Source organism: Salvelinus sp. IW2-2015, linkage group LG1 (genome assembly GCF_002910315.2).
Source record: "Salvelinus sp. IW2-2015 linkage group LG1, ASM291031v2, whole genome shotgun sequence".
NCBI classification, from domain to species: domain Eukaryota; kingdom Metazoa; phylum Chordata; class Actinopteri; order Salmoniformes; family Salmonidae; genus Salvelinus; species Salvelinus sp. IW2-2015.
Window position 1 is genome coordinate 19,415,097 of NC_036838.1, and position 12,342 is coordinate 19,427,438.

At 41.2% G+C, this 12,342-nt stretch overlaps 1 protein-coding gene across 2 annotated transcripts in view; it reads right to left on the reverse strand.

Moving 5' to 3' along the window:
- LOC111962144 (carbohydrate sulfotransferase 11-like) overlaps positions 1 to 7,651 on the reverse strand; it is a 33,304-nt gene extending 25,653 nt beyond the window's left edge. The window contains exon 1 of one of the 2 annotated variants that reach the window (XM_023985006.2): positions 7,090 to 7,651. In XM_023985006.2, coding sequence (XP_023840774.1) covers positions 7,090 to 7,183 — 94 coding nt within the window. In that variant the 5' untranslated portion in view covers positions 7,184 to 7,651. Of the gene's footprint in view, positions 1 to 4,748; positions 4,831 to 7,089 lie in introns of those variants that run through there. The other variant, XM_023985013.2, reaches the window with a different exon arrangement.
- Positions 7,652 to 12,342: the final 4,691 nt, after the last annotated feature.

The window sequence follows — 12,342 nt, forward strand, 5'->3', positions numbered from 1 at the left end:
AACAAAACGAACCGTGAAGCAATATGGCTAGTGCAGAACAGGCAACTAAACATAGAATACAAAACATAGAATGCCCACCCCAACTCACGCCCTGACCAAACAAAAATAGAGACATAAAAAGGATCTCTAAGGTCAGGGCGTGACAGTAACTTACTTTCTCGAGTTCTTATTTTTTTTTCTTGTGTGTTTTTGTTCTACCTTATGTTATTTTTAGTACTACATTGCTATTGATTATTGCATTGTTGGGTTTACAGCTTGCAAGAAAGGCATTTCACTGTACTTGCGCATGACTGTGAAACTTGAAATTATACCGACCAAAAATATAATCGATCCCGCAGGTGAAGAAGCCAGATGTGGAGGTCCTGGGCTGGAGTGGACGTACTGCCAACTTCTCTAAAACGATGTTGGAGGTGGCTTATGGTAGAGAAATTAACATTAAATTATCTGGCAACAGTTCTGGTGGGCATTCCTGCAGTAGCATGCCAATTGCATGCTCCCTCAAAACTTGAGATATCTGTGGTATTGTGTTGTGTGACAAAATTGCACTTTTATTGTCTCCAGCACAAGGTGCACCTGTGTAATGATCCGGCTGTTTGATCAGCTTCTTGATATCACACACCTGTCAGGTGGATGGATTATCTTGGCAAAGGAGAAATGCTCACTAACAGGGATGTAACCAAATTTGTGCACAAAATTTWGAGAAATATGTTTTTTGTGCGTATGGAACATTTCTGGGATCTTTTATTTCAGCTCATGAAACATGGGACCAACACTTACATTGCGTTTATATTTTTGTTCAGTATAGAATACCATTTAAAGGTTACTTTCTCTATAGACATAGCTTTACCATTTGTGGGCCAATCACAATGACAAAAATAATGTTGATGCTTAAATAATGTAGATGATAAAAAAGGTGTTGCCAGTGCCACTGTTGTCAATGGAGCCAACTGGTACAGTAATAGAGAGAGAACGGGTCCCCAAAGGGCAATTTTGTCACTTTGGCCTGGCCCTTGCCTAGCGTGTGCCAAGGTGTGGGGGCATTTTGTGGTGAACAGTGATACAGTACATTGATGTATTTCAAACTGTTTTATAAACACATTACAACTTCCTTATGCCACTGTAAGTCAAGGCAGCACACATTTTAAATACGACCACTCCCAAACCTTTTAAGTTTTTCCCTAATTAAATGCCAGGAGTACAGGTAACGTCAGTACTATTTTTGAATATACGAAACAGGACCTGGCAGAATGTGACTATAGATACTGTATTCCAGGAACGAGCAGAGATGACACATTGAATCAATGTGCTCTTAGTACCTTAACTTCCTGTTGTTATTATTAGGGCCGGGACGATACCAGTTTCTCTATACTTATTAGTATCGTGGCAAGGAAATAAAACAYGAAGTGAATGTAACTTATTTAGGAAAACAGCCATAATGTTGGAAACAGACATCATGTTTGTGTGTGCTGTAGCTTGGAAAATAAATTWAAATGACTGGAAGACATTATGTTGTCTTCCAGTCATTTTAATTTATTTTCCAARCTACAGCACACAATATTTTACAAACAGCAGGTTTTTAAAGGACCAAATTGGTCTGCTTCGTGTTTTCATTTTTGCCATGAAAAMAATTATGCGATACTGGTATTGTCACAGCACTAGTTATTATCATTCTACAACCATGGAAAGTTACACAAAAAATCTACAAATCACTCTATTTGCTATTCTTCTGATGAATTAACATTTATTCGGAWGGAAACTAATGAGCAATACATTCAGGAGTTTCCCATCCAATTACGGAAGATAAATTGTTTCAGTTGCAAGCATTACCAGCCAGCTGCTGAAGATCTAGGCCTAAGTAAAGCCTAAGAATTGCTCATTGTATATGTTGACTGAGTATTGCTCAGAATAAGATCTGCTAGCTAAGTGACAAAAAACGTAACCCAAGTACAGACTTGTCTACCTAATAGAGCCCCACAGTGGAGGTGTCATAATACCCATAAAACCTAGCGGTCAAACAGGGAAATGTTTCCAATCGTTTTTCCACGATTAATTTTTCCCATAGGGAATTTTAGAAACACTTAAAATAAGGGCTGTGTTTCGTGTCGGCTTATCTTTGCGTAACATTTTGATAACCAGGTAAATCTCAATCAGACAAGATGAGTTTTATCAATATATTTCAGATTCGAAAATGCTAATTAGCATCAAAGTAGACATTGTGCAAGACCACAAATCCTTGAAAGCTCCTGCACGCCATCTCTAGCTGACACCTTTACTAACAGGTATTTAGTCAATTTAAAACTTGCACAAAACAGTTCACAGAATTGTCAATTTAAAGAAATATAGCCAATGTATTAATTACTMAATTTAGCTAACATTAGATAGTTAATCCAGAGATTCTTACCATTGCTCCTATTCRGCAGTCTCATCCATATCATCATGGCATTTGTAGTTCTTTATGATAGCCACATTAGCAGCTAATTAGCATTTCATTTTGGGGGAGTAAATACAGCCGCATACTGTATATTGATAAAAGTCACCTTGTCCTAAAAAGATTTACACGGTTATTAAAACRTCATGCCAKGGTAAGCCTACACGAAACACAGSCCTTATTTTAAGTGTTTCTAAAATCCCCTATGGGAAAAATGAATRGTGGAAAAACGATTGGAATCATTTCCTTGTTTGAACACTTGGTTTTATGGGTATTATGACTCATACCGTGGTACTCTATAAAGGTGTTCATAGCACTCAACCAAAAACCCATTTAATGTGAGCTGACCAAGTCCTATTAGTTTACTTGACTAGAACCCATGCTGATCCTCTCTCTTTCCCACTCTCCCTTTCTGGTACAGTAGCAAGAGCTTAGGAGATGCAGAATGTAGAAAGGCCAATGTGTGTTTCTCCTGTCCCTGCCATGAACGCTGCTCTGTGTGGAAATCCCTCGGGGAGCAGGGGCCCCATCCCCCTCCACGGCTCTCCAGGTCTGCCAAAGAGAGGAGCTTTACTGAGAGAGACACTGCTGTGTGGAGGCCGATCCCCGCTGCTGCTGCAATGTATGTGAAGGGTGTTAGTGCACATCCACGGGCAAGTGGGTGGTGGGGGTTATCTTTTTAACGAGAGTTAGAGTCTTAGGAGAGTGCAAGCAGATGTGGGGCAGGCATCTTCTTGGTCTTTCCCCGAGACACATAGTATGGATTACAGAACAGGTGGGGGCTTATATTGTCTATAGGCAAATTTGTGGGGGTAAAAAGAGTAGCAAGGCTGCTATAGCATCAAAGCAGGCTATGGTGTTCCACAAGGAGGGTCATCGTCCAGGCGGTTCTTTGGGTCATCACCAAGGWTTAAGTCTTTAATTGCRTGCCAGGTTGATGACATGGGAAGACCTTACATGCTACGCCCGTTATGTGCCGATCAGGAGACAAGTGTTTCCCTTAGTGAGGAGAACAAGCCTCTCAAAGCGCTCAACGGTGATCTGCAAAATTGCTGAGTCAGCATGGGCAGTCTAGGGGATATAAGGTGACCTTCAGCACAGATCTAGGAACAGTTTTAACTTCAAAGCCAACATTTAGGTGACAGTGCAAAACTGGGGACAAAACAAGAACACAGGGTTGACAGAGTACATCAAAAATCCACAAAACTAAATGATGGAGAGAATTCCCATTGCCATTCCCAGAAGTCTTCTGTGTGAGAAGATAATCCAATTCTACATAGGGATTTGTGCCATGGTGAGAGCAGCTGGAAGTAATAGAGGCCAATTATGAACAAAACCAGAGTGAGCAAAGAAATCCATGTTCCCGCATCACACAAACTAATCTAATYCTGGAGCGATTGATCTACATAATTGGAGGATGCTGAGCAGGAGGATGCTTGGAGGAGGAAACACATGGAAACCATGTGTTTGATACCATTCCACCCATTCCGCTCCAGCCATTACCCCGAGCCTGTCCTCCCCAATTAAGGTACCACCAACCTCCTGTGTTCTACATGAATATGCARCTGGCAGGGGGAAAAGAACAGTTTGGAACAGCAGGGCTGAACTGAACTGTCATCAATATCCCAAGATGGCTACAGATCTGACGGCAATCTCAGGCAGAACTAATTTCACTTGGCAACCTGAGAGTACCATCGAGATCTGCATGACAGACAGTCAGTCGGTATCTCTTCTGGGACACGTAGTACTAGACTGAAGTCAAACAACAATGACAAACATAGGAGAGACTGGAACATTCCCCAGAACAAAGTTCAAGACACTTTGTCTTACCTTTTAGAAGAGTAGGAGCACAATGTACAGATTTGTGGCTAAGGATATTTGTATTAGTCTGGGGTACTGCAATTGTTTTTGACACTCGCGTGTTGAGCAGATAAGTATTTTATGACCCCAATGCTCTTGAGTCAAGCCCAGGCAAGGCAGGTATGAGGTGSGGACCAACTTCACAGTGTAAGCTGATAGTTGCCCCAAGCACTGATCTACGGCCAGGTTTCCYTAAATCAGCCATAATGATTATGGTTGGGACCAAGATAGGGCAATCAGGCCTCAGATCAGCACTAAATGAGTGAAATCATTGGTTGGAGCCTTGTGTGTCTTCTTTCACCCTTCCACTTGTAAAACATATATCTGACTTGTACACCACAGAAGCATGCACTGGCTTACAGGGCATATAGAGAGGTTAGTGGTGGAAGGATCCTGGCAGTGTGTCTGTGTTATAGACATAACATTCCATTGAGGTTAAGTGCCACGTATGCTGTCTCACATCTTTTCAAGAGTCGTGTTGTTCCACCAAGGCTTTTGTCGGACCCTCAAGATCCACTGGCTTTCGCTGCAAACCACAAAGGGTATATTGGGTTAAATACACGTTGATTTTAGCGTGGCCACCACAAACACTTTATTCGTGTCTCCTGGGTCAGGGGATCAGAGGCTATAGCCAGCATCTGGTGCAGTCTATGTAATTATCTTCCTTGAACTAGAGAGTGAGGATTGTGCACACAGAATTCCCATTCAGCAAGTGGGAGAAAATGACGCTGCCCTTTTGTAAGTTAAACAATGCACTCCAGTGTGATATGATACTCTCCCTTTGTTAACATAGTAAGACATTACGTCAGACTGGGGTCTGACAAAACAGACTTAGAAATGGAAATGTTCCCAAAGTCTCATCTGCACGCCCGACTGCAACATCTTGAAGCCTATCCAAATTCATTTGGCAAAGGATGCAGATTTTCTTCCCCAGACCTGTGCATCGGTATGATAGTGTGCTCTTTCATGTAGATCTATTGACATCTTGAATGCTCAGAGGCATTTCCTGTTACAGAAAACCATGCATACATTTGTGCTTGTGTCATGCTGAAGACCTACAATAAGATGCACCCGTAAAATGCCTTTTGGTTATACATGTAGTAGTGACAAACCCACATTGATTGACCTTAGCTTGAGCAAAACCTTCCATGGCACTATGCTAGATAGAAAGGGAGTAATTTCAACAACATTTTAATGTTTAGGACTTTGATTTGATAAATGAAATAAGTTCTTTAAAACTAATGTCATAAGTAGAGCAACACGCACCTACAGAGCTCCACAAAGGTGACCATTCTGTTCAAAAGTTTTATAAAAAGTCCAAAATGTTACCTTGTAGGACCACATGGACTTAGTATGGTGGGACATGTCTGAATGAGGCAATTGTACGGGCAAAGAGGGACCAATGTGGGGTAGAGGGGAAGGCCGGGTCTCACAGTGAACGGGTACACTAACGGCAGTAAACTCGCACCACGTTCTTCCACATAGCAGGGGAAACACTGAACCAATCAGGCTGGCAATTAGGGTTTTCCTCCATTCTGCTCCAYGTCCCAAAGGGAAACGGAGACAGAGGGTGGGACATGAGGTAAAACATTGCTGAAAGCTGTTGAGAGAGTGGGGCGGAGACACCATACAACAGTAACACRCACTTTAAACATATCATCTCTGTGGTTTACTCACTGACAGCAAGGCAATGGAGATKTGTTTCTATAGTATTATAGCGTGTGGTGTAGGTCAAGTCTGCAAAATGACAAACTTTCTCACTGAAGTAGAATTTCTGTTAAGTAAATGGGCATATACACTTTGTACAAAACATTAGGAACACCTTTCWAATTTTGAGYTGCACCCCCTTTTGCCCTCARAACATCCTCRATTCSTCAGGGCATGGACTCTACAAGGTGTTGAAAGCATTCCACAGAGATGCTGGCCCATGTTGACTCCAATGCTTCCCACAGTTATGTAAAGTTGTGTGGATGTCCTTTGGGTGGTGGACTTATTCTTGATACACATGGGAAATTGTTGAGCTTGAAAAMCCCAGCAGCGTTGYCGTTCTTAACACACTCAAACCGGTGTGCCTGGAACCTAATACCATACCCCTTTCAAAGTACTTAAATCTTTTGTCATGCCCATCCACCCTTTGAATGGCACACATACACAAGCCATSTCTCAATTGTCTCAAGGCTTAAAAATCCTTCTTTAACCTRTCTCCTCCCCTTCATCTACACTGATTGAAGTGGATTTAACAAGWGAAAWTACATTTACATAATTTAGGAGAAGAGCAACTTACAGTAGAGTGGATGCATTTTTGTACTGGTCCCCTGTGGGAATCAAACCCACAACCCTGGCGTTGCACCATGCTCTACCAACTGAGCCACATGGGACCAACATCAATAAAGGATTATTGATGTTGGTCAGTCTATGTAATGGAAATAGGTGTTCCTAATGTTTTGTACACTGTGTACACCTCTATCGAGCCTTTTTAAACCCATTATAATGAAAAGTATGAATAAGTGCTGGCATGGAAGCCTGCAGGCTACTTGGCTATCATCCATGGTTTGGTTATGACATGCCCCTGTTATCTATTCACACTGTATTAGAACACAGGAGACATTATTATTATTTGTCTAAATACAATGGATTAGTTTTACTCCTAAAATATACAATTTAAGACTTTTAATAGAGATAAGTTCAAAAGTCACTTTGTATGCAAAACACATGGGAAAACATGCATATTCCATTCAATGTACTGAAATATGACAAATTCACGAATACAGTAAACGGCTTGTGCAGGATATTTGACTCACCTGGTTTCAGGTTGCTGTGAACATAGAATATAACCATTATAAAACACCACAAGCACATTGCAAGAACCATCCGATTAACTTTGGGTTTTCTCATCCTTAATCTTTAGGAACGACAAAGCCGACCCAAGTCCTTCTGTGGTTCATGCGAAAAAGGACCGTTCAACGCTCAAGTAACGTTAGGGATTTGGAGATTCGAGTACATTGCTCGGGTACAGATAGAACCGTCTCTTCTTCAAGTCAAATTGCTGGTTGTTACTTGTGCGATTCATCATTTTGATGTACATCCACGCATATCCTGCGCCGGTGAAAAGTTACAACAGTCCAACCGCAAAAGGAGCGACAGTTACGTGAAGTCAGCAAATAATTAGTTGCAGACACAACTTGCCATGCCAGTCGCTCGAGTTCTGAACAAATTTACTGGCCAGGGTAGAAGGCACTTTATTCGAAATTAAAACGGCAATCGAGTTCTCTTACGACGAAGGGATTTATATGCCCTTCAGCAAACCTTCAGAGCTTAAGATCTTTCCAAATGTGAGCTTTGCTGTTAACTCTTTACTTTCCAGAAACGTGTATGGCACGGGTGACGCTTTGGCTACACACACCCCCAAGCGTTGGAACATTTGGGAAAGAAATATGATACGTATTCAATGAACCATTCTGGTATCAATGCAAATCGACGCCTGGTATACAATGTATGATTACAGTGATATTTAGGCTATATAAGGCCTTTTAGAAATCAAGCAATATTTGGAATGGGTTTATTGACCCTGCATCTACCAGTAGTGGCTAACTAAACGTTATCAGTAATAAAGTAAGATAATAATGCATTCTAGTATATAGTATTACATGGTAGCTATATACGCTGTTATAGCGTAATTACAGTCTAGGTACAAATTGTTGCATAGCAGCATACTTATACATCTCTTATACCTTCAGCATGTGTATATATTATCTCTCACCAAAGGCGTGTATATTCAACAATCTACTCTTCGTTACAGCATACCTGTACATGTATTAGGGACACTTATTCTTAAGTGGACATGCGGTTGTTAGAGGGACTGAATAATCTGTTTGCTGATCATATAGTAGCGACCTCAATACCTAGCGACCTCGTCAAGAGGTTTTGACCTCTTGGCATAGCGGTTAAGGTGTTGGCATGACAGTTGCTGTACCCGAAATTGCTACATTGGTGTCAGAAGTGGGGCCATTGGAGAGGTGTGTACACATGAGGGACACGGTAAAGAGAAGCGTGGGGACACGCTCTCCCAAAGGAAGGGGGTAATGTAGCGACTTTAACCCAACACCTAGCGACCTTGTCAAGATGTTCGGACCTCTTGGCGTAACAATTAACTTGTTGGCATGACAGTCGCTGGACCCAGGTTCGGGTCGGGGCATGCACAGCTAATTAAGAGCTAGTAACATGTCCTGTACAGCAGCCTTTGCCTCTTGACCCCCCCAGACATTTGGCACCTCCGCTTCCCATTGGGTCTCAGGGCAGAAGGTCCTGCTCGGAACCAGTGTGGATTAGGAGACATGCAAGTGATCAAACGAGAGCCCTCAGGCAGACGGTGTGAAGCTTGCCAGTTTATGAGGGAGATAATGGTGAGTGGTCATTGTCAGCTCTGAGGCCAATTAGTCTGTTGTGTTAGACTAGACATTAAACCTGTGTTTAACTAGACCCCCAATTCTTTTTTTAWTTTTTTTTWATAAATAAGACCTTGCTCGTCTTTTCCTACTAGCACTGCCTTTGTCGATAACTTCTTTACTGAGGAAAACTGTACTTACTACGACTGTGATATGTGGTTGTCTCACCTAGCTATCTTAAGATGAACGCACTAACTGCATGTCCCTCTGGATAAGAGCATCTGCTAAATGACTAAAATGTAAAGCAGGTGGACAGTGACCTGTTTGAAAAYAGAAAAAAATGGGCCGATCCCTAAGGCACTGCATCTCAGTGCTAGAGGCGTCACTACAGACACCCTGGTGGTTCAAATCCAGGCTGTATCACAACTGTCTGTGATTGGAAGTCCCATAAGGTGGCGCACAATTGTCCCAGTGTTGTCTGGAGTAGGCCGTCATTGTAAATAAGAATTTGTTCTTAAGTGACTTGCCTAGTTAAAAAAAAAATCTGCTGTGGTAACTGTTTTAGCATTAGTAGGGCAAAGGAGAAGGTGACAGCAAAGTGCAAGTGAGCGAGAGCCTGGCATGCTCTCTTGCTCTGCGCTTGACACAGGTCCAAGGCTGAGCTCCCTTCTGACAGTGTTGAGGTACATGAGCTCACTCACTCCCTCCCTCCCTCACTTCTTACCTCCCCGTTACCACCTCTTCCTCCTTGAAAACCCTACACTGGCTCCAGGGTTTCATTGGAAACACATTTTCTCCAGAGGAGAAGGGTACATTTTGTTTATTGGGAATATCATGTTCCCAGACTGTACAGCAAACTGCAGCCATTCCAAGGTAATTCTGGGGGAGGGGGGGGGGGGGGAATCCAAGACGTTAGCTGATAATGGTGCTTCTGGAATAGTCCCAAACACATACAATGGGTAAAAAATCAAAAAAAATCAATAGGAGTCAAAATATGCAGACTGTATTGGTCTTTATGGAAATAATTGTTTTGCTCTCACTTGAGCTAGGCAAGTTGCAAACTCTTATCTGTTGGGCTAAAAAACTTTACCTTCTCATGCTGTTGAACAACAATGACATTTTCATGCTTTATTGATCACTGGTTGTCAATTTGGACCATCCTCAATTTAGGGGCCAGGAGGCTGGTATTGGAAGGGTGTAGGAATAACAGTAACGCTCTCTGAAATCACTTTACTCCGTAGCAGTTGATTATGTATTGGAATGAGAACACTAACTCTTCATGGACTAGGAGGTAGTGGTTGGAGAGGAATATGAGACCGCTGTCCCCTACTGGACAACAATGATAAAAACAGTGAAACATTTTGAGACTAGGAGAAACAAAATGATTCTCCTTATTCGTAACTCAGTCTGTAACTGAAAATATTAATTATTTTACATTTCTACTTATTTTGTATCAAAGTTATCTACTGCTCACATTCATACAAGGGTGTTTGGTAGAATAAAGTGCGACCAAACTAGTCTAAATACATCCTATAAAAGGCTCATGGAAGCCTTCAAAAGCTTCACTCTACATAGCACCTAGGCTTTTCATCAGTGACTTTAATAGTCCAACGCATCAGTAGGGGGCAACGTTGAGTCCATGTCCCGCACTCTGGCACTGTGTGAACAACACAGTAGGGCATAGGAGGAAGTGGGAAAATAAACCCCAAATACAAACGCTACATTACCTCAGTAACAAGGAATGATCCATCCATTAATACTAAATGATAGGATCAGTGAGTCACTGATGCAAGAGTCAGATACAGCTCAAGGAAGTTGGAAAAACATCGAGTTGTAATACAGCAAACTAGATTACCTGTTCAGGTTGCAATCCAAGCTACTTAGCATATTTCCATTGAATGTAATTAAGTTAACAATCACTGATTGTTTGATGAAAAGAATAACATAATGGCACGTAAAACCAGAATACCTTGTATTAGACTATAAAGACAAGGACATTTCAACAAAAGACTCCTTCATTACAACATAAGATGTGGTTAGGGCATGTTGATAAGGAGTGCCAGCCATAACTGTGGTCATGTTTTGCAGTGGGACAGGACTAATATTTGCCTCGTCATTGATAGCATATCGTGAATCAACACAGGAACTGCCAGCCTTGGGTGTTGTAACAAAAGTACACTGTGGCTTTGGGTCTTTGCACATTTGCAAATCCTTGACACAACTTCCTCGGTGAGAGAGAACTGTATGGAGAACAAGCCTCGTTCTTGAAACAATGTTAAGTCAAAACAGCAGCATGTTCCTACCTGGGCCTTTATTCATAACGCGTCTCAGAGTAGGAGTGCTTATATAGGATCAGCCTTTTAGCTCATAGCAAATACAATAACATGGACAGGGTGCCATTTCCACCAAGACTGAGTAGGAGTGCTGATCTAGGGTCAGTTTGGCCTTTTAGAGCATCATGAATAAGATTGTATGGACAGATCCTAGATCAGCACTACTACTCTGAGACACTTTGTAGATACTGATCTCAAAAGGACAGAACAAAACTGAAAGAGAGTCTACTTCCCACTTTATTCAACCTCTGGATTGTTCGTGGTTCGTTGTCACACATTTATAATAACTGTCTTATGCCTTGAATTACTGAGGTATCACCCTGAACAAACTCATGGAAAAGGTTGACTAACAGAGGGGTAGAACTCCGGACAGTGGTGGGAAAAAGTACCCAATTGTCATACTTGAGTAAAAGTAAAAGATACCTTAATAGAAAGTGACTCAAGTAAAAAAGTGAGTCACCCAGGTAAATACTATGAGTAAAAATCTAAAAGGATTTGGTTTTAAATATACTTAAGTATCAAAAGTAAATGTCATTTCTCAAATATACTTAAGTACCAAAATTAAAAGTATAAACCATTTCAAATGCCTWATATTAAGTAAACCAGAGGGCACAATTTTTGTTTTTTCCATTTACAGATAGCCAAGTGCACACTCCAACGTCATTTATAAACAAATAAGTGTTTAGTGAGTCCGCAATATCAGAGGCAGTAGGGATGACCAGATGTTATCTTGATAAGTGTGTGAATTGGACAATTTTCCTGTCCTGCTAAGCATTCAAAATGTAAAGAGTACTTTAGGGTGTCAAAGAAAATGTATGGAGTAAAAAAAMACATTATTTTCTTTAGGAATGTAGTGAAGTAAAAGTTGTCCAAAATATATAAACTAGTAAAGTACAGACAGCCCCAAAAACKAATTAAGTAGTACTAATTAAGTAGTATTTTTACTTAAATACTTTACACCACTGGCTCCACATGTTTAAAAAGCGCTCATCTGAATGACAGATTAATTTAATCATATCGCTGGTAGATTAGTCCTTACAGTTTAATTGAAACTCAAAGTAAATTAAAATTCACAAAGGTCAGAGTTGTCATGGCAGCGTGTGCAGGTGACAACATTCATACAGCTAAACGTAAGACGGAACCACTAAACCCAACAAAAGCGTCACACCTGTCTAGGTTCTTTTGATCATAACCGCCACTTGGCTGGCTGAATAGACCCATAGAAATACACAAAATTAAAAGGAAATACCCCATTTTAAAATGTTTCAAAACGTCCCTTTTCTGATGTTGGGTGCCCACTTCAACAGACTGGCTTGATCCACTGTACCAATGTGGG